Here is a 22,821-nt window from a genome sequence, read left to right as displayed (position 1 = left end):
TTCACTGTCTCTGCCCTTTCTTTACCCAGAACCAGTAATCAGCAATACAAATGGAATGAGTTGAGGTGGGATGTCTGCCAATGTTAGCTTGGAAGTTATCCTTGCTGTACACGTCAAACAAGGTATCCTGCTTTTCTTCAAACTGGGATCCTTTCCCCAAATATGAATCTCTGCCTAGTGCATTAAAAAAAAACACCTTATTCCTCACCAGAGTTTTGAATCTTTTAGCTTGACTTAGTACTGTAAGCCTGGGCAACCCTTGAGTCAAAAGAAAGATGAAAATCAAATTGTGTTTGCAAAACATCCCTGATCCATGGTTAGTTGATCCATGGCTTACTTAATGAAATTGCCTGGGTTTGCTCAACCTTGAATCATTAACTAGACCACTGGGATACAAATCAGTTAGGTATTTAGCATTTAGTGAGAAAAGGACTAGTTAAAACCATTAACCAGTATACTATCTACAATAGTTTTAAACTATTATTCTGTAGTTGAGAAATTTTGTATCAATGATCTTTGAAGTATCCATACTACTTTTTAAAGATAAGACAAGGGTGGCTGCAATTTTTGTATCCCACCTTTTGTAATACAATGGGTTCCTTGGTAACAATAATGTGAGAAAGTTCTTCAAGAAAGTTTCCCACCATGTGTTCCGCCATTGGTTCACTCTACATTTCAATTGCTATTAGGAGAAACCTGTATCCATTTGAATGTAGCCAATTGTTTAGGTGTAACTCTTTGCCCTGCTAAAGACAAAGGCAATTTGAGCCAATCAGCAGAGAGAAAGGCAGACAGGTGTTTCCATTAGCTACTTCATAAAATAGGCCTGCCTTTGAAGAGCAGTCAGAAGCTTCAACTGGTGAACCGCTGAGTCAGGAGTCAGGCAGGTTGGTTATGTGATAGACATAAGGCTGCTGCTTTGGGAGGGAGGCTGTGTTTGGTTGAGGGACCAGTTTTATCTGTTCAATCTGGTCTTGCAGGGCAGGCATGCTATGGGTCCTGCCAGCCAAAGAAATTTGGCTGGTGGGGGACTAGGTGATTTGTCTTTTCTGCTGTGTCTCTCTGAGAATAACTATTGACCTTGAAAATATGATTATATGCCCAGGTTTGGGCTGAAGGGCTACGTTTCCTGGCTATGTTGACACCAACAGATATCGCTTGGTTGATATTTGCATTTAATTTCTTTTTTGTTTGTGTTTTGTTTTAATTATTTGGTCCGGCGGGGTATCATCTGTTTGAGATGGGTGGGTATATTCAAGTTGGATAAATAAAAAGCAATATGAAATGCCCCCTCCTTTTTTTCACATGGGAGAACTTAGCTTTTTTGTTTTTTAATTCCGCTAACAGTCTGCAGAGGAATAAGGTGGAAAGCAGGAACACACATAAGTCTTTTTTTCTTTGCTTTAATTATTCAGTAAAAGTTTGTAACTGGGTTTTATCTATCACACTAAGCCAGTTTGGTGAATAAAACAAAATTGTGTTTTTACAACACAATAAAATAACATACCCCTTACACATTATGGAATGAAAAAATAAATACATCTGGTCAGAATTGGATCTAATGGCTGTGTTCCTCATAGTACTAAAAAAGAATTCAGACTGTGACAAATGTTTTGTAAACCATGATGTGGCTTATGTTCTACTAATATAAAATTTGTTTAAATTTAGTTAGTTGAATTAAACATTGATTCATGCTTCAAACTTAGATATCAATTGTGGCTTATAAATAACAATACTTTCCCATTTGATTTATAGAATGCATGAAAAATATAGTTGGCTAGATATATATTGTGAACCCAAAGCAAGGATTAATTAATCAAAAAGCTGCAGATTAGCTCATTGTGCAAACATGGTCAAGAAAATTCATAACCTTCCCCCCTCCCCCACTAAAAAGTAGCTTTTAAATCTGATTAAATGGGAAATTTCTAATTCACTCAACTTGCATAGGTTTGGGGAACAATTAAAAAGGCATGAGACTTAGTATTCTAAGTCTCATGCCTTTTTAATTGTTCCCCAAACCTATGCAAGTTGAGTGAATTAGAAATTCCCCATTTAATCAGATTAAAAAGCTACTTTTTAGTGTGTGTGTGTGTATGTGTGTGGGGGGGGGAAGGCTATGAATCAGTATTCTGATTTCTATGTCATTTAAATCAATATCAAACATGACTTAGTTTGCTGTGAGCAAAGCCACTATACTTTATAACCCATACTTTGATTTCTGATTTAATGAACCAGAAATGAACCAACTGAACCAATCCCAACAGTTTTGACCCTATATTTATATAGGCAGATTAATACATGGCCAAGCAAATCACATGGCTTAGCATTATATACATCCAGCCTATTATGGCCTATTCAACCATTTCAAATCCATGTCAGTGCAATTTGTAAATCACTTAATAATAGGCTTAGTTATAATTTAGACAACCCATGTCCTGCTGAGTCCTCATTATTTCCTTACCAGATTCTTCAATGTCTTCAACAATGATGGATCATTTAATATATGGCCTTCACTGGAAAAGTTGTGATACAGAGTTGCATCTGTCTTGAAAATAGCCCAACTGAATAGTCAAACCTCAGCACAGGAAATGCTTTATGACATTTTTTACTATGTCATAAACTGTTTTAGGATCATTTTTACATCACAAAATGTTTTATCAACTTTGCCAAATTTCAATCCTATGAGAGTCTATAGGCCCCAGATTTTGAAAATATTCGAGGCTGCATTTACAGAGGAATAGAATCAAGATCACGTGAAGTGTTAATTATTATTATTATTATTATTATTATTATTATTATTATTATTATTATTAATTAGATTTGTATGCCGCCCTTCTCCGTAGACTCGGGGCGGCTCACAACAGTGATAAAAGCAATACATAGTAACAAATCTAATAATTAAAATCTAAAATAACAGTTTTACATTAAAAAGTCTAAAAAGAAAAAAAAACCCAATAGATAAAATACATACACACAGTCATATCATGCACAAAATTACATAGGCAAGGGGGAGATGTCTCAGTTCCCCCAAGCCTGACAACAAAGGTGGGTCTTAAGGAGTTTACGAAAGGCAAGGAGGGTGGGGGCAGTCCTAATCTCTGGGGGGAGTTGATTCCAGAGGGTTGGAGCCACAACAGAGAAGGCTCTTTCCCTGGGTCCTGCCAGACGACATTGTTTAGTCGACAGGACCCGGAGAAGACCAACTCTGTGGGACCTAACTGGCCGCTGGGATTCGTGCGGCAGAAGGCGGTCTCGCAGATAATACTACTTTATAATGCCTTGGTAAGGCCACATTTGGAATACTGCATTCAGTTTTGATCGCCACGATGTAAAAAGGATGTTGAGACTCTAGAAAGAGTGCAAAGAAGAGCAACAAAGATGATTAGGGGACTGGAGGATAAAACATATGAAGAACAGTTGCAGGAACTGGGTATGTCTAGTTTAATGAAAAGAAGGATTAGGGGAGACATGATAGCAGTATTCCAATATCTCGGGGGTTGCCACAAAGAAGAGGGAGTCAGGCTATTCTCCAAAGCGCCTGAGGGTAGAACAAGAAGCAATGGGTGGAAACTAAACAAGGAGATAAGTAACATAGAACTAGGGAAAAATTAAGGAAAAGAGAAGGCCCTCCCCCGTGGACCCGCCAGCTGATACTGTTTAGCTGATGGGACCTGAAGAAGACCAACCCTGTGGGATCTAAGTGGTAGAAGGTGGTCTCGAAGATACTCAGGCCCTGAACCATGTAGGGCTTTAAAGGTAATAATCAATACCTTGAATTGTGAACGGACCAATAGGAAGTCAGTGCAACCTGTGAAGAATTGATGGTGTGGTTGTATCTGGGCGCACCCACCACAGCTCGCGCAGCTGCATTCTGGACCAACTGTAGTCCAAGTAAGGAATTGAATGCCTGTAAATGCCACTGAATATTCAAAATGAGGACCATGTAGCTGCAGAAGCAACTTGGCAGCACTGGAGCAGCAACCTCTTTCCTAAATAAACCTGAATGTATTAAATCCAAGGGTTCATCTCTGATTTTTTTTTTAATGGAGGGAATAATAAGATAAGCTACGGGCTGCTGAACAACATGATTATATGGAATTTAAGAAATAATTAGACATATTAGCATTAAAAAAATCTGTCATGCTTTCCACTGAGTCTTAGAATATTTTTATTTATTTATTTACTTACTTATTTATTTATTTATATTTTGTCCAATACGCAATAATACACAATGAATGTTATAGAGGATATAGTAGAGAAGAAATATGAGATATAGGAGAGGCTATAGGACAGGGGATGGAAGGCACTCTAGTGCACTTATGTACGCCCCTTACTGACCCCTTAGGAATCTGGAGAGGTCAACCATGGATAGTCTAAGGGTAAAATGTTGGGGGTTAGGGGATGATAATACGGAGTCCGGTAATGAGTTCCACGCTTCAACAACCCGATTACTAAAGTCATATTTTTTACAGTTAAGTTTGGAGCGGTTAATATTAAGCTTGAATCTGTTGTGTGCTCTTGTGTTGTTGTGGTTGAAGCTGAAGTAGTCTTTGATAGGCAGGACATTGTAGCATATGATCTTGTGGACAATAGATCATGTTTAAGGCGTCTGGGTACCTTGCTATTTAATAGTACCTTTCTATTCACTCATTTATTTTTCATCATCTTTAGGAGCACAACCACCCAGCTGTCTTCCCACATCACTCATGGATCCGGAACGTCTGATTCAGTGTCCCTATGACAAAAACCATCAGATCAGAGCCAGCCGCTTCCCTTATCACTTGGTGAAGTGCAGGGAGGTAAGGAGAAAATGAAATGCGGTGTATATAAGCAAAGCGTGTTGACATTTAAAGCCAAGCTAGATAAAACTTGAAAGAAGAGAGAAGCTCAAAACATTTGATTACAGAGAGTTCCAACTCTGACACCAGATGTGCTTGTCCCCAGTGTTGAACTGTTCTCGCGTTTCTTAGTCAACATTAAACAGAATTCCTTCCAAGTGAGTTCTTGGAATGAAAACACACAGCAGACCTGTTCCATATTGTACTACTTCCTAAAAAAACTTCAGAACTGCCTACAAAAGAACATTTTTCGGGTTCTAAAGCAGAATGTTATTCAGTAAAATTGTGGATGAAAAAAAACTTACACTGGTGTTGTTTTATGATATTGCCATAGATAGCCCATTCAGTTTCCTTGGAAGAGTCAAAATGGTTCAATTTAATTTCAAGCCTTTTCCTAAAGCAGTGATGGCAAACCTTTTTTTCCTTGGGTGCCGAAAGAGTGTGCACATGTGTGCATGCATGCGCGAGTGCCCACACCCATAATTCAATGCCTGGGGAGGGTGAAAAGAGCTTCCCCCGCCCCCTGGAGGCCAGAAATAGCCTGTTTCCCAATTTCTGGTGGACCCAATAGGCTTGTGTTTTGCCCTCCCCAGGCTCCAACAGCTTTCCTGGAGCCAGGGAGGGTAAAAACACCCTCCCCATCTCCCTGGAGGCTCTCTGGAAGCCAAAAATGCCCTCACAAAGCCTCTGTGCAAGCCAAAAATCAGCTGGCTGGCACATACATGCACATTAGAGCTGAGCTAGGGCAACGGCTTGCATGCCAGCAGATATGGCTTCGCTTGCAACCTGTGGCACCCGTGCCATAGGTTCGCCATCACTGTCCTAAAGTATGGAGGTTTTATTAATCTTGAAATTTACTATGCCAAGATCCATTTTCATGTTCCACACACCATTACTCCTTAGGAAATTGTGTTAAGGGTCAAAAGATTGCTAAATCCCTTAATTTTCCACTCCTGAGATATTAGTGGCACTGTGAGAGCTCCTCCAGGTTAAAAAAAATTGGGTTGATAATTCTTTTTCTCCTGTATCTTTTATATTTTAAAAACATAGAAACATAGAAGACTGATGGCAGAAAAAGACCTCATTCTCCATCTAGTCTGCCCTTATACTATTTCCTGTATTTTATCTTACAATGGATATATGTTTATCCCAGGCATGTTTAAATTCAGTTACTGTGGATTTACCAACCACGTCTGCTGGAAGTTTGTTCCAAGGATCTACTACTCTTTCAGTAAAATAATATTTTCTCATGCTGCCTTTGATCTTTCCCCCAACTAACTACATATTTCCTGAAGTATCACTGATGACTGGATTTTGCAGACAGCCAATTTCTACATTATTGTCATCTCTTGGGTTTTGTTTTTTGCCTAGAACAATGAGAAGATTGCTAAAAGAATGGTAACATGTCCCTACAATGCTCGCCATAGAATTCCCAAGGAAAATTTCAATTCCCATCTTGAATCCTGTGAGGATAAAATTGATTTGGAGATGTTCAAAGGTAAGAGTTTGATTCTTTTTTCTGCTTGAATGCTCACTAGGACTCTTGGTGTAATAGGTTATGTTGTTAATAAAAAATGTGTATTAAGCTGAGATGCTGGCTACAGAAATCAGCATCCCCAAATATTTCAACCAAATAAATATGCTGCCTAGACTATATACTGAATATTCAAATGGGTTGTAAAATAAGGTGCAAAAGAGATGAACCTATAGTGAGCAACACAGGTATGAAAAGTATTTTTTTAACGATCACAGGTTCATTCTTTTAAAAAGTTAGACATTGCAAGCAAGGAAATCAAAATTTTGTAAGATTTGTAAGCCGCCCCGAGTCTTCGGAGAGGGGCGGCATACAAATCTAAGTAATAAAATAAATAAATAATAAAATGAAAAGCTATCATGACTGACATACAATGCAGTCAAATAAATGAAGGAAGATTACAATAGTTACATATAAACTTTGGCAGACATAGTAGCTTCAATGAACTTTTCAAACAGAGAAAGATTTCTGTACATGCCATAAAATTAAATTTTCCTGGGCAAAAAATACAAAATACACTATTATAAAGTAGAGTAAGTACAAGAACGTTCTGGAAAAAAGGTGTGATTCGCCTCTGTTCTTTGATTTTATGAAGTGAAATTGAGGAGTATTTTATGCTTTGTTCCTCCAAACAGAAGTAAAAAAGATATGCAATTAACATATTTCCTTCCCCCCCGACACACACACATTTAAACGTGGACATGAAGCAATAAAGTGGGCAGTACTGAAGCTTTGGTCCTGAAAGATGATTTAATGGTCCAATTAATTCCCATGATTTAATGGTCCAATTAATTCCCTGACTTAGATGTTTTATTTTATTTGTTTTATTTATTTATTTTGTCCAATACACAATGAGGGTTTTAGTAGGTATATACCTATATACACATAGTAAAATACATGATGACGGTTATAGAGGAGATACTCATAGTAAAATATATCTAAGAAATAATAGAAAAGAAGATATAGTAATAGAACATATCAGTGAAAGAACAGAAGAAGAGATATAGGAATAGAAATGTTAAGTCCTTGCTGGATGAAGGACTCCACTCGTGTGGTAAACAACTGCTCTTTTATTAATGAGAATAACGGTTACATGAATAAGACAAAAGACAACATGGCCTTGCCCGGCAGCTATATATATGCCGGGCTGCCAACCAATCACCTTATAGTATTTTCCCGCCCAAGAAATAAGGGGCGGGTACAATGCCTAACTGTCCTCTGGACACAACAAGAAGAAAGGTATAGGAGATATAGGAGTGTCTGAAATTATCTGTTGTACAACGTAGAAGCTGTTCTTCTGTTCCCCTTTCCTCTCTCAGTAAATAATCAGAAAGTGTTTATGTATTTAAGAAGGGAACTCACCCAAGACAATGGAGAGCTTCCATTAATTTTTGTATTTCATGCCATAGCAAGTTCTTTCTCCAGGGGTGGGCTGCTGTGGGTTTGCAGGGGTTTGGGGAGAACATGTAGCTAAGATTCTGTGCAGTTTGGAGAACCTCCATCCCTGGCTGGGCCTGCCCATCCTGCCATTCCCAGGAGTAAGTGTAAGGTAACTGCAGGGAGGTTCAGGGAGAGAGACTGGGAAGGCCGTTTTTGCCCTCCCAGAGGCTTGAGGAAAGCCTCCGGAGCCTGGAGATGGCAAAAAATTTATTTTTTAATTTTATTTATTTATTTTGTCCAATACACAATACATAGAAGAGAATAGACATGAGGTAATATATATAAAGAAAAATATAAAATAGAGGAGAAGATATATGAAAGGAAGAAAATATATATGATATATGAGATAAAGGAAAGACAATTGGACAAGGGACGAAAGGCACACTGGTGCACTTATGTACGCCCCTTACTGACCTCTTAGGAACCTGGAGAGGTCAATTGTGGATAGTCTAAGGGAGAAATGTTGGGGGTTAGGGGTTGACACTATTGAGTCTGGTAATGAGTTCCACGCTTCGACAACTCGATTGTTAAAGTCATATTTTTTACAGTCAAGTTTGTAGCGGTTAATATTAAGTTTGAATCTGTTTCGTGCTCTTGTGTTGTTGCGGTTGAAGCTGAAGTAGTCATTGACAGGTAGGACGTTGCAGCATATGATCTTGAAATGCCTAGGCCACTCCCATCATTATCACACCCACCCAGCAACCAGGCAGAGAACCCCTTGCTAAAGATTTTGAAGCCCACCCGTCTTTCTCACAAAATGCCCCCCCCCTTTAAAAATTCATTTAACTTGATAGAGCAGCTACCAAAGACACCTGGCATTTTGAAAATGAAATGTCTATTTAAAATCAACATTAAAAATATTTCATGACACGTGAAACATTTCATGAAAGCGCGTAAAGCCAATGTAAAAATCATTAAAATTAAAATCTGAGACCAGGATGCTTTGCATTGCAACAGAGTTGCTTTGAACTTGAGCGTATCGGCACTGACCTTTTAGAACCAACTCCCCCCAGATATCAGAGTTGCCCCCACCAGTGTTCCCTCTAATTTTTTTGGGGGGGGGGCAGAAAAGTATAGTGTCTGAGCGGCAGTCCCTTTGGGACTGGGCGGCACAAAAATAATAAATAAATAAATAAATGAATAAATAAATAAATAAATAAATAAACAAACAAACAAACAAACAAACAAACAAAAAATCCACCCTGTTTTGCCTCAGAGAATTTCAAAATAAAATACTGTACTGTGTGTCTATAATAGTGAGCTCATAATAGGCAACTCTATCAATATCAAAATGCCATTTAAATAGTTGAGCTAGTTTCAAACTAGATTTTGATTTTCTTTCTCTCTTCCTTACTCCCATTCTTTTTCTTTCTCTTTTTCTTCCTCTCTTTTTTCTATCTGTTTCTCTCTCTTCCTCTCTTCCTCTCTCTCTCCTTCCCTCTCACTCTTTCCCTCTCGGCTTCTGGGCAGGTTTGAAAAATTCTGAGTTGATGATGATTTTTAAGTGAGCGATTGCTCACTGCTCAGCTTAGAGGGAACTATGGCCCCCACCCTCCTTGCCTTTCGTAAGCTCCTTAAAACCCACCTCTGTCGTCAGGCATGGGGGAATTGAGACTTTCCCTTCCCCTTAGGCTTATAAAATTTATGCATGGTATGTCAGTATGTATGATTGGTTTCTTAAATTGGGTTTTTTTTAAATTAACTTAAATATTAGATTTGTTTACATTGTATTATTATTGTTGTTAGCCACCCTGAGTCTTCGGAGAGGGGCGGCATACAAATCTGATTAATAAATAAATAATAATAAATAAATAAATTATGTGAATTCACAAACATGAGTTCCAACATCGTAAGGAGAGACGCTCAGCCCTGGAACTAAATATCACTGCGTGTAACTGTTCATAACTATTCGATAGCAATATCACTGTTCATAACTCTGAACATTTTGGTTGCAGGAGCTGCCAATATAAACATGAGATTCAAAAAGGAAACTGGTGTGGAATGCCCACCACCGCAGGAAGACTGGGACGCTGGTGAGTTTTTATTTCCAGTATACAGCACCACAACTGTACACAATTTTTCCCCAAATTGAAAAGTATTATAATTGAACCAAACACATTTTGGTTTTTGGGGGGTTTTTTATGACAAAGCAGGAACTCCTTCCCTCTTGGAAACCCCAGTTTAAAACAGATTTAAAGAACCAGATCTCTCTCCAAATCAGTGTTTCTCAACCTTGGCAACTTGAAGATATCTGGACTTCAACTCCCAGAATTCCCCAGCCAGCATTCACTGGCTGGGGAATTCTGGGAGTTGAAGTCCAAATATCTTCAAGCTGCCAAGGTTGGGAAACACTGCTCCAAATGATTAAGTGTTCCTGCTGATTTAGGCCAAGAGGTCTTTTCCCACTTTTGAATTGCAACCATTGAGACAAGTTAAAATTTTGATCAGTGGTTCCCAGCCTTTTTTTGCTCATGCCCCACCTAAGTATCTCTAAAATCCTCTCTCTCTCTCTCTCTCTCACTCTCACACACACACACACACATTGTGACATATGATTCTTAATATTCAAAAAGTGAACTCCTACTCATGTGGAGGAAGCCTAAAAAGGCCATTAACTTGATTTAAACAAAGTTCCAATTGCCCCTGTTAAAAATCAAATTGGACCCAGTGGGGATTTAGATAATAGGACATCCTTTACGTGTTTGTCTGGGATGCTCTATGAAGTTTAGTATTGTCCTTAGGAGCTTTTGATGAGAAAAATGTTCATAATAGCATGCAGGGATGCTACTCTAGTCTAGATGATGAGAAGAGCAGCAAGGTTACTCATCACTGATATAAGAACAAAGGTTTAAGAAAGGGCTTAAGTAGACCTGAGAGTGAGTTAAACTGATAAAAAAAACTCCACCCCCATCTTTCTCCTGACTGGCGTTTGAATTTTCCACTTGCTGTCTTCTCTTCCTATTATTTTTGCACAGGCTCTCCCTGCCGCTTAGGTTCTGAACCAATAGGGAAGATTTGAACAATATTTTTGTGTTTATTTCTAGAATGCTTTAGATATTTTGGCAAAATAATTTTAACGGTGCCATTAAGCATAACTATCTCATTTGAGAATGTAGTTCATGTCTTATCAACTTGAGCGCTTCATGCAAAAAATCGGAAAAGAGCTTTCCAGTTATGTAATTATGCAAAGGGCATCTAATACTGGTTTACTACTGTTCCTTCTTTTAAAGATGCTGATAAATATCCTGCTCCTGTTTTTGTTTTTGGGAAGAGGTGAGTCTACAGAATAACTGCTTTGCCTGTTGTTTCACCTATTAATTCAGCATCACAATGGTTTAACAAATGACACAAGGTCAATAGTGTTTCTTAAATCTGGCCCAATCAACTTTTTATGTCAAAGAGGTATATCTTTTGTGTATGTTTTATGGTGTAGAAGACCTATGTAATAATAAGCCGTATTATGGGGGGTGGAGGGAGAGTAAGTATAGTACAATACTACAGTGGGTGTAAGTTGAAAAATAAAAATGCTTTTGCTTAGACAACATATATGTAGTTTCTGAGTTGTCTACAAATGCAACTGCATATAGAATGCACTGTAGTGGAAACAAGATGATCAAGGCAAGAGTTGATATTGGTAGGCATCAGTGTTCTTTGGATAGCTGTTGCTTTGAAGAATCAGTCTATAATAAAATTATCAAATACAGTGTTACCTCTACTTAAGAACGCTTCTACTTAAGAACTTTTCTAGATAAGAACTGGGTGTTCATGATTTTTTTGCCTCTTCTTAAGAACCATTTTCTACTTAAGCACAGAAAAAGTTCTCAGGAAATTTGAGAGCAGCACGAAGGCCCGGCCAGTTTCCTGCCATTCCCTCTTTAATCCCGGCCATCTCGGGCTTTTCTGGGCTGCCAGAGGAGCCTTTCGGTGGGGCTTAAGGTGGTTTTGGCAGTCCAGAGTGAACAAAGCATTTTCCTTTCTCTGGGCACTTGGAGAGGGAATAAACCTCTGCCAGCGCCCAGAAAAAAGAAATGCTCCCTTTGCTCTGGGTAGTCCCTCTTTTTTTTAAGCCTTAAAGTTTTGGATTATTTTGATTCCCCTCACCTCACCCTCTTCTTTCAGCAGTGACTGTTCTCCTCCTCTTCCTCCTCCTCCTCCTCCGACCCAAATTCCGAGCTTTTATTTCTTTCCTAATGGGTTTGCACACATTATTTGCTTTTACATTGATTCCTATGGGAAAAATTGCTTCTACTTACAAACTTTTCTACTTAAGAACCTGGTCATGGAACAAATTCTTAAGTAGAGGTACCACTGTACATCTAAATGTTATCAAACATCTATGATATGTCAAATATATCTTCTTGCAATCTCTGGATATTGGGTTTTTTTCTATTGACTCTGATTGGGAATTTTTCACAGAATAGTATATCAGTTGTTGTAGAATCAATTTCTATTATGGAAGAAGGAATTGCATATCTAATCTTCCCTACAAATTAAAGCATGGAAATCTAGCATTGCATCCTTTCAGCCCTGTTTGCATGAATGAAAGCTGCTCTACTGTTATATATATTAGAGAAAGAATGTTAGAAGAGGTAAATTTAAGACATACATAATTACTGATGCTCATATTTTTCTTCCTGACAGCTATTCTGCACAGAAAAAGTAGAATCTACAACTTCAATGGTAATCTAATAATAAATAAATGTATTATGGAATTAAATAATCTATTATAGAATTTCTAATTTTTAGCTTGATATGTTCCAGCCAATCCACAGAAGCAAAAGACGTTTCATTGCTAATGAGTACAGTGTTCCCTCGATTTCCGCAGGGGATGCATTCCAAGATCGCCCGCGAAAGTCGAATTTCCGCGAAGTAGAGATGCGGAAGTAAATATACCATTTTTGGCTATGGACAGTATCACAAGCCTTCCCTTAACACTTTAAACCCTTAAATTACCATTTCCCATTCCCTTAACAACCATTTACTCACCATTGAATAAGACACTTAGTGATCCTGATATTTATAAACATAATTATTTATTAACAATAATTATTTTTTTTGTTATTTATTTGCAAAAATTATTAGTTTGGCGATGACATATGACGTCATCGGGTGGGAGAAACCATGGTATAGGAAAAAAACCACGAAGTATTTTTAATTAATATTTTTTGAAAAACCGTGGTATAGGCTATTCGCGAAGTTCAAACCCGCGAAAATCGAGGAAACACTGTAATTGTAAAATGCACTGGGGAGATGGTACTTTCAAAAATGTTGTTTGGCCATTACAAAATGTTGTTTGGCCATTAGAAAAGCCATCAAAGTTAATTGTAACAGAAACAACATCTTTGAAAGTGAAATTTTTTTGGGAGCCAATAGTATTGGTACCACAAGAAATCGAACTACAGACTACCATGTGAATTGACACCAGCCAAATACTGCTCATAATAGAGGTTAAATGTGATGAGAGGTTTCCCATTACCGGTATATCTGAGCAACTAAACATTACATTAGCTTAGTAATAGTTTATTGAATAAGCTATCACTGAATTGGTTAGCTCATGTTTAGCAGAGTACTGAAGGAGTCATTTTTTCCTATTTGAAATAGTACCGATGTAGTCAAAGTGAACGGTAAAGGGATGGCAAGAAAAGGGTGTTGTTGTTGCTGCTGTTGCCTATGATACAAGAATATGAACAGTAAATGGGACTAGAGGCTCTGCTAGCAAAGGCAGCCTTAGAGTCTCAGCATCAGAAGTGTATGTTATAGTTTGCAAGGTGGTGGATATGACATAAACACACTCTTTGATGCCCTTGCTTGGAGTTTTGACATAGATTTCCCTAGCTTAGGGTGTCTTGTTCAAATAAACTAATAATAGTATCGGGCGCAGGATTCTTTTCACATTTCACAACCAGTATATGCTAAACAATATACTTAGCAGTTTCTCCCCTCTCCTCTTCTTTGTTTTGGACTTTTATCAATATTGTCAGATTGCAAGAAGTTTGGGAGAGTGTTACGAGCCATTTTGAGATGATTAAAAATTAATATTATTCCTATTATTCCAGGTTTTATCATGAAGATCCCATTGGAAGAAGAAATCGGGACAATTTGTTTAAAATTCAATGCTATCCTTTTTAAACATTTAAATATTAAAATTTGTTAACATATGTTTTATTCAAATAAAACTTATTAAAATTGAAAATAAAGTTAGCTTCAACTGCAGTTATGAGATTCTCTTTTTTAAAAAAGAGAAACTTAACTAAGAGAGAACAATTGCTAGGGAACGATTGCTTCAATGTCATCAGTGATCTTTATAATTAAGTGGGGAATTTGAATTTTGCTTAGTCTTAAGCATTTAAACCACTTTGCCACACTGGCACTCATGTGCTGCTTCTTAGCAGCCATTTTCAGGAGAATTATCTAGGTTCTATCTCCCTATATAGAAGAAGAAGAAGTGAGATTTTTTAATGTTGTAGGAAAGACATTCTAATCAGAAGAACTACACTTCATAAGCATAAGATGCCTCTCTGCCACAGGTCCCTTCCAAATTACCATACAGGACAAATAGCAATAGCACTTACAGTGCTTTACAGCCCTCTCTAAGCAGTTTTCAGAGTCAGCATATTGCCCCCAACAATTTGGGTTCTCGTTTTACCCACCTCAGAAGGGTGGAACCTTGAGCCTGGTGAGATTAGGACACTTAGAAATGATAGAATTTTTTTTTTTAAAGAATGATGAGTAAAGATATTAATTGAGGAGTGGGAGAAATACAGTGGTACCTCATGATACAAATTTAATTGGTTCCAGGAGGAGGTTCGTAAGGTGAAACGTTCGTAAGACGAAACAATGTTTCCCATAGGAATCAATGTAAAAGCAAATAATGCGTGCAAATCCTTCAGGAAAATCCCAAACTTTAGAAGGGAGGCGAACAGAGGGCAGGGAGGAGCAGCTAAAGGGGGCGGGTGGAAGAAGCAAGGCTAGGCTAAAGGGTGAGTGGGAAGGAAGAAAGGCAAGGTGGGCGCCCCTCCCTTTTCTTTCTTCAAAAGACACCCTTTCAGTGCCTGTGGAAGCACGCTGTTCTCCTACTTTTTTAAATGCAAACTTTCCCCCTCCAAGCCACCCCTCCCTTTTCTTTCTTCAAAAGACACCTTTTCAGTGCCTGTGCAAGCACGCTGTTCTCCTACTTTTTAAAATGCAAATTCTTTCCCCCTCCAAGCCGCCCCTCCCTTTTCTTTCTTCAAAAAAGAAAAAAAAAGAAACCCCTTCATCCCAGCAGCAGTGGCTTGGGTTCGTAAGGTGAAAATAGTTTGGAAGAAGAGGCCAAAAAATCTTAAACACCGGGTTCGTATCTCGAAAAGTTCGTTAGAAGAGGCGTTCGTAAGATGAGGTACCACTGTACAACTAAAAATTATGAGGCATAAAAAGCAATGAATCTTTTTGGAAGTTAAGCTATTGCAGCTAATTTTGGGAAAAAATTGAAAATTAAACGATGGTAGACCCAAGAAACAAAATTACGTTTTGGGGAGCCTGCCTTAGATTGATAACATATACCCAAAATGAAGAGTTCCATGTATAGAAATTATATAAAAATAATGATTTTAGAAGAGACACCGATAGTTTAAAAATGTATGGGAATATGTTATCAGTCTGTTAAATATGAGATGAATTAGGATAACAATAACTCAGGATAAGGTAAAGAGGGAGAAAGAGGAAGTACATAGGTGAAGGGAGGAATGGAGGGAAGTAGGAAGGGGGAGAGAAGTAAGAAGGTAGGAGGAGAAGGAGACGGAGGGGAGTGTAAAGAAAAACAGACTGATGAACATATGCAATTTGGATATTGATTTATGAGATTGGTCATAATTGTGTATGTTACTGATTATGAGTGGTTCAGCTATGGCTGTGGAGAGCTTTTTTTAGGAAATATGCACGTAGTCCATTAGGTCCGATTGACAGAGAAGGTTTTAGGGCGGGTAATGCTTTTTCAACACTGTCTTCAGTGAGGTCTATTTGTGTTAAATCATTGTGGGTATTTCTAGTACCTCTAGGGAATTTTGGCAATGAGCTGTTGCTGTTTACAAAGACTGAGCCAAAGAATGTGCTGAAGAGGTTAGTTTTGATTGTTACATCATAGCATTATTTGTTGTTGGATCCTTTTAGTGGTGGGAAGGGATCTCAAGTCCTTGAGTTTATTTACGAAGTTATAGAAGGTGTGTTTGGATTTTGTGCACAGAAGGTTTTCTTGTTTGCTGAGATAGTTGGAGCATTCCATCTTTATTTGGTAGTATATATTTTTGTAGCAATTTTTGAAGTTAGCTACATAGCCTGCTTTGTTTTTTCACCAGAGGGATTTTTTGGGGGGGATTGTAGCTTTCCCATTGATATGGGTAGTTTGTTTTTCTTGGTTATGAATTATGGAGCACAGATACAAAGAAATTTTAGTCTCTTCTCTAGTTTCCATACACGCCTTGTACAGCAACATTTTGAACAGTTAAGAGCAAAGGCAATATATATCTGTCTTTCAACCCAACCCACTTCACAGGATTATTGCTGTGGGGAAAATAGGAAGAAGAAAAATAATAAAGGCAGGATATAAAAATAAAGAGAGCAGAGTAGAGTAGAGTAGAATAGAATTAGAAAAAAAATGGGGTAGACTACAACACATGCAGATGGATAAACAGTTGGCTGACCAACCGCACCCAACAAGTTGTCCTCAACAGCTCCAAATCCACACGGAAGAAAGTAGGCAGTGGGGAACCACAGGGTTTTGTCCTGGGTGAGGTTCCCTCTAAGGTGCGCGCGCATGCACAGAAAAATAACCCCCCGCACAGCCTTTTCCAAGGTTGCCCACCCGAGCCAGGCGTTGGCGTTGGGGGCGGGGAGCGACACAGTTCCCCACTCCACTTTGGCCCTGCCCATTCGGGAAAAGATGGCGGCGCCCTTTCCCTGAGGCTCAGCCTGTGCTGGGACAGAAGGGGGGAGGCAGCGGCGGCTGACATCAAGGCCTGCGCCAAGGGAAGCAGTGCATTTTTCAAACATGTCGCTTCCCCGAGTAGCCAGCTTTGCCTCCTCCTCTCCCGCTGCCATGCTGGGGCTGCCCCCTGGAGCCAGGGGCGACGGGCCTGACCTCAGCCTATCCGGCCCCTGTGTGGCCAAAGCACAAGCTTCGCCTCCTCTCCCGCCACCACCTCCTGCAGCCGCCCTCGACCCCTCCAGGCGCCTCCGGCCCCTCGCGCCCCTGGTCTCTTGCCGCTGCACCCGCCTGCCCGATCCATCCCTCTCTCCGATTTTCTCCTACTCCGCCTGCCATCTTGGGGCGTGGCTCCTCCCGCAGCGGTGGCTGCTGTGCCTTCTTCTCCTCTTCATCCGCGTGCCCAACGAGGGGGCTACGGGAATGCTTTCTCGGAGCGCTTCGGGAACGCTCACCCCCCGCAGCCCCTTCGCTGGGAGCACTTTCGTCCTGGGCTGTCAGCAGAGAGGCTGCAGGAGAGGCTGGGCAGGCGTTACTGAAGCACTCCGAGAAAGCACTCTCACAGCCGCTTCATTGACAGACAGAGAAAGAGCAACAAACAAAGTGAGATAGAAAGGAAGAGAGAGGGAGAGAGAAAGAGAGAGAGAGAAAGAGGGGGAGAAAGAAAGAGAGAGAAAACAAGAGAGAAAGAGTGAGAGAGAGAGAAAGCGAAAGAGAGAAGAGGAAGGGAGAGAGAGAGAGCAAGAAAGAGAAGAGAGGAAGGGAGAGAGAGAAAGCAAGAAAGAGAAGAGAGGAAGGGAGAGAGGAAGAAAGCAAGAGAGAGAGGAGATGAAAGAAGAGAGAGAGAAATGATAGAAAAAAGGGGAGAAAAAAGATAAATGTTTAGTTTTAATAGAGAAAAGAAGGGCCAGGGGGGACATGATAGCAGTATACAGGTACTTGAGGGGTTGCCACAGAGAGGAGGGGGGTCACACTGTTTTCCAGGGCAGCAGAGGGCCAGACGAGGAACAATGGTTGGAAGCTGACCAAGGAGAGATTTAACCTAGAAATAAGGAAGAACTTCCTGACGGTCAGAGCGATCAACCAGTGGAATGGCCTGCCAGCGGAGGTTGTGAACTCCCCAACTTTGAACATTTTCAAGAGGAGATTGGACTGTCATTTGGCTGGGGTGCTGTAGGATTTCCTGCTTAAGCAGGAGGTTGGACTTGATGACCTGCCTTTCAACACAAACAAACAAACAAACAAACAAACAAACAAACAAACAAATGGATAGAATAGAAATATGATCTTTAAGCGTTATTACCATCCTGCATCCAGATGTTTAAAAAACAACATCACTGTATTTGGAAAATAAAAAAATAATTCTATATCATGTTCTAAATGTCACATAGGAACCTTGACCTTTTGTCAGCCAAAAAGCAGAAAATATATTAAATATTTTATTAGAATCGGATGATGCATCATGAAGTAATGAGCAATTTCCTGCAATCACCAAAACTGTTATGCAAGTTTCATCTAAATAAAATGCAGCTCTATCTGATCTATGACATATTACCACATTGTAGCATGGCTCACCATGCCATCCACCTTAACCCAAATTGTGTTTAGTGAACCATGAATACCATCTGTTACAATACTTTTTTCAAGAAAAAAAATTACCTTATCTGCAGTCTGGCAAGTTCTCCACACCTCAGTTCTTATCTAATGGTTAACTAGCCATTAGCCCTTCTGAAAAATAAGTAGGCATAAATAACAGTTCTTAGCTATGTGTGTATTACTTTAACTTCAATTGAAAACAAAGGATCTGAAGAAAGATTAGCTTTCCTTTACCTGACATAGGGTGACTCCAATATGAATTAGGCCAAAAGTGATTGCAAATTAGATTTTGTATAAATAAATAAAAGGTCAGAATGAAACTGGCTTAACTTAGATAGCAAATATGAATTACCTCATATTACCTCAGGGACCGCCTTCTGCTGCATGAATCCCAGCGACCAGTTAGGTCCCACAGAGTGGATCTTCTCCGGGTCCCGTCAACTAAGCAATGTCGCCTGGTGGGACCCAGGGGAAGAGCCTTCTCTGTGGCGGCCCCAGCCCTCTGGAACCAACTCCCCCCAGAGATTAGAACTGCCCCCACCCTCCTTGCCTTTCGTAAACAACTGAAAACCCACCTCTGCCGCCAGGCATGGGGGAATTGAGATCCTCTTTCCCCCTAGGCCTTTACAATTCTATGCATGGTATGTATGTATGTATGTTTGGTTTTTATATTAATTGATTTTTAATCATCAATACCAAATTACTATTGTACACTTTTTTATTGTCGCTGTTAGCCGCCCCGAGTCTCTGGAGAGGGGCGGCATACAAATCCAATAAATAAATAAATAAATGCCCAAATAAATTAAAGCAACTGACTGCAGATAGAACCATCACTAAGGGATTGAAATTTTTGGGAGGAACAGACAATTCAAAGAAAAGGTTACAAGTTGGTTTCGGGAAAGGAAAACAAAGGAGCATGATACAATTGAATGATCAGGATAAGGGCTTAAAATATTTTAATCGATAGTTATGTTTGTACAACACAACTGACTAAATATGGTCAGTTAGTTTATATGAACCCAAATAATACGGTTAAATTGTGGCACAATGAGTTGTGCAAACTCACCCAACTGATTTAATTAACTTAGTATAGTAGTACCTCTAGATACGAGTTTAATTCGTTCCAGAACGGAGCTCGTATGTCGATCAACTCGTATTTGGAACAAATGGCTTTAGACTTTATTTTTCCCTGCCGAGATAACCAGAACCAAGGATTCTTGCGCCACCTAGTGGAAGCTCGGCTCGTATCCCGAATTTGAGCTCGGGTGTGGAACAGAAATTTTGCTCCCATCGTGGCTTGTAACTTGGAATACTCGCATGTGGAGCAGCTCGTATCTAGAGGTACTACTGTATAATACTGTATATGAACATAGGGAAGAATTCAGCCATGGGTTGCTTCTGATTCGGCCCGGTTCAGTGAACCAATAACGGCAGTGGTGGGAGGCTCCACCCACCCACCTGGGACACTTCTGCACAGAAGCATTGCACGCGAACCAGTAGCAACGGGATTTACAACCTACTACCAGAAAGATTGTATTAAGGGAGATTTTTACTGTTTGGTTTCATTGACAAGTTTATACAAGTTATTCCATATTTCCAAATCTTTTTTAATTTGGCCTAAGAGTTTTATATGGTTATCATTTTTTAATGATATAGTTTTGGCAGAAATCCAAATACCTACGGTAAGTATTTTACTTTTTTTGTTATCTTCATATTTGTTAATTTTTCTAGTTGATTTGTCTGTGAGTCCATCATGTTTTTTGTGAGTATTTGTGTCTTTTCCTTATTAATTTTCAAACCTGCCACTTTCCCATATTCTTCTATTAAGTATATTAGTTTTGGTATTGATGTCAGGGGGTCTTCTATTATAAAAACAACGTCATCGGCAAATGCTTGAGCTTTGTAAGTTTCTTTTTTAATCTGTAATCCTTTTATATCATTTTCTGTTCTTATTTTTATTAATAATATTTGCAATGTTAAAATAAATAATAATGGTGATATAGGGCAACCTTGTCTAACTCCTCTTTGTATTTCTAATCTTTCTGATTGTTCATTATTTATTATAATCTTCGCTGATTCATTGGAATAAATAGCATCAATTATATTAAAGAATTTGGTTCCCACATTTATCTTATTTAATTGCATTTTCATAAAAACCCAATCCACATTATCAAATGCTTTTTTAGCGTCAAGAAATATTAGTGCCATTTGCTTTTCAGGATGTTGTTCATAATATTCTAAAGTATTTATTATTGTCCTCAAATTATTTTTAATTTGTCTCCCTGGCAAAAATCCGTTCTGATCTTCATGTATTACAGTGATCCCTCGAGTATCACGAGGGTTACGTTCCAAGACCCCTCGCGATACTCGATTTTTCGCAATATAGTGGTGCGGAAGTAAAAACACCATCTGCGCATGCGCGTCCTTTTTCCATGGCCGCGCATGCGCAGATGGTGTTTTTACTTCCGCACCTGGGAAGACCCAGGGAAGGTTCCTTCCGCCGCCCAGCAGCTGATCTGCTCGGCAGCGCCGCAGCAGCGAGGAGCCGAAGATCGGGGTTTCCCCGCCGCCCACGCAAAGGGGAAACCCCGATCTTCGGCTCCTCGCTGCTGTCGCGCCCGCCGCTTGTCCACCCGCCGCTTGTCCACCGCTTGTCCGCCCGCCGCTTGTCCGCCGCCCGCCTGCCTGCCGCTTGTCCGCCCACCACTTGTCCGCCCGCCCGCCGCTTGTCCACCCGCCGCTTGTCCGCCGCCTGCCTGCCCGCCTGCCCGCCGCTTGTCCGCCCGCCGCTTGTCCGCCGCCTCGCTTGTCCGCCCGCCCGCCGCTTGTCCGCCCGCCCGCCGCTTGTCCGCCGCCTGCCTGCCCACCTGCCCGCCGCTTGTCCGCCGCCTCGCTTATCCGCCCGCCCGCCGCTTGTCCGCCCGCCGCTTGTCCGCCACCTGCCTGCCCGCCTGCCCGCCGCTTGTCCGCCCGCCGCTTGTCCGCCGCCTCGCTTGTCCGCCCGCCGCTTGTCCGCCGCCTGCCTGCCTGCCTGCCCGCCGCTCGGTGCACGAGAGAGGGAAAGTGAGAAAAAGAGGGAGAGCAAGAGGGGGAGAGATAGAGAAAGAGAGAGAAGGAAAGAAAGAGATGACAAAGGAAGGAAGAGAGTGAGAGAGAGGAAAAAAGAGAGAGAGAGAAGAGTGGAGTATTTTTTAATTAATATTTTCTGAAAAATCGCGATATAGCGTTTCGCGAAGATCAAGATCGCGAAACTCGAGGGATCACTGTATATCATTTATAATGTTTTTAAATCTAAATGCATATATTGAAATGAAAATTTTATAATCTACATTTAATAATGAAATTGGTCTATAATTTTCATTTTTTTTCTTTTTCTGTTCCAACTTTATGTATTAATGTTATTAAAGTTTCTATCCATGATCTAGGTAGCTTACCATACGCTATTATCTTACTGAATATCTCTAACATATTCGAAGAGAGTACTGTATATCACTATCTAATTTGTAGAATTCCGCAGGTATTGCATCGGGGCCTGTGGCTTTATTATTTTTTTGATTTTTGAAAGATTGCTGTAATTCAGACATTGTAAAAGGTTTATTAAGTTTTTGTTGTTGATCTTCTGTTAATATAGGTAAGTCTATACAACTTAAATAATCAAAGATTTCCTTTTCTTTTATTTCTTCTTTTTCATATAATTTTTTATAAAATTCTAGTACTATTTCCTTCTTTTCATCTATTCTATGTCTTAGTACACCTTTACTATCTAATAGTTTTTTAAATAATTTTAGATTCTCTTTCTTTTCTTAATTTATAAGCCAACCATCTTCCTGGTTTATTTGCATGTTCAAAATAGTCTTGTTTTGCTTTTTTTATTTTTTCAGCTATTTGTTCTTGTTCTATCAACTTTATTTTGTGCTTTATTATATCCCTCTGATTTTTAACTTTGTCATCATGTTCATTATGTTGAATTTCAAATTCTATTTTTCTAAATTCTTCCACTAATGTTTGATGTTGTATTTTTTTCTCTTTATTTTTTTTTGCCATATAAGAAATTGTCAAGCCTTTGTTGTATCCCAAAGATTTTGTGGGGTTGTATCATTTTTATTTATTTCGGGAAAAAATTCCAATTCTTTTTCAATCCATTCTTTATATAAAGGGTCACGTAAAACATTTCTATTCATATGCCAATTATTAGGTTTTTCCTTACCTTTCCAATATATGACTAATGGATTATGGTCTGCCCAACTATTGGTTTCTATTTCAATATCAATCCATTCCATTGTATGTGCTGGTGCCCTAACCATATCTATTCTTGTCCAAATTTTGTGGGGGTTTGAATAAAAAGTGTATTGTTTATTTTGTGGATGGCATTCACGCCATATATCTTTTAGCAATAATTCAGTACTCATTTTCCAAAAAGTTGTTGGTAGAATTACCTTTTTTTTCTTTCCCTT

General features: G+C 39.5%; 2 protein-coding genes across 4 annotated transcripts in view; one reads left to right on the top strand and one right to left on the bottom strand.

Moving 5' to 3' along the window:
• NCKAP1L (NCK associated protein 1 like) overlaps window positions 1–599 on the bottom strand; it is a 134,576-nt gene extending 133,977 nt beyond the window's left edge. Inside the window, exon 1 of the mRNA XM_070741000.1 lies at window positions 579–599. The gene's annotated coding sequence lies outside the window, so the exon portion shown is untranslated. The remainder of the gene's footprint in view (window positions 1–578) is intronic.
• Window positions 56–14,025, top strand: LOC139161620 (gametocyte-specific factor 1-like). 3 transcript variants are annotated; one of them, XM_070741006.1, is made up of 7 exons: window positions 56–122; window positions 4,672–4,799; window positions 6,210–6,336; window positions 9,768–9,845; window positions 11,043–11,085; window positions 12,454–12,492; window positions 13,869–14,025. In XM_070741006.1, exons 1-6 carry the CDS (start codon window positions 71–73, stop codon window positions 12,473–12,475), a joined length of 450 nt encoding a protein of 149 aa, XP_070597107.1. In that variant the 5' UTR covers window positions 56–70; the 3' UTR covers window positions 12,476–12,492; window positions 13,869–14,025. The 3 variants fall into 3 exon arrangements, with proteins under 3 accessions (XP_070597107.1, XP_070597104.1, XP_070597108.1); XM_070741003.1 differs by lacking the exon at window positions 12,454–12,492; XM_070741007.1 differs by lacking the exons at window positions 56–122; window positions 12,454–12,492 and adding an exon at window positions 778–887.
• Window positions 14,026–22,821: the final 8,796 nt, after the last annotated feature.

Source organism: Erythrolamprus reginae, chromosome 2 (genome assembly GCF_031021105.1).
Source record: "Erythrolamprus reginae isolate rEryReg1 chromosome 2, rEryReg1.hap1, whole genome shotgun sequence".
Lineage (NCBI taxonomy): Eukaryota > Metazoa > Chordata > Lepidosauria > Squamata > Dipsadidae > Erythrolamprus > Erythrolamprus reginae.
The sequence above is the reverse complement of the archived record's forward strand: the minus strand, read 5'-3'. Positions and strand labels throughout refer to the sequence as shown.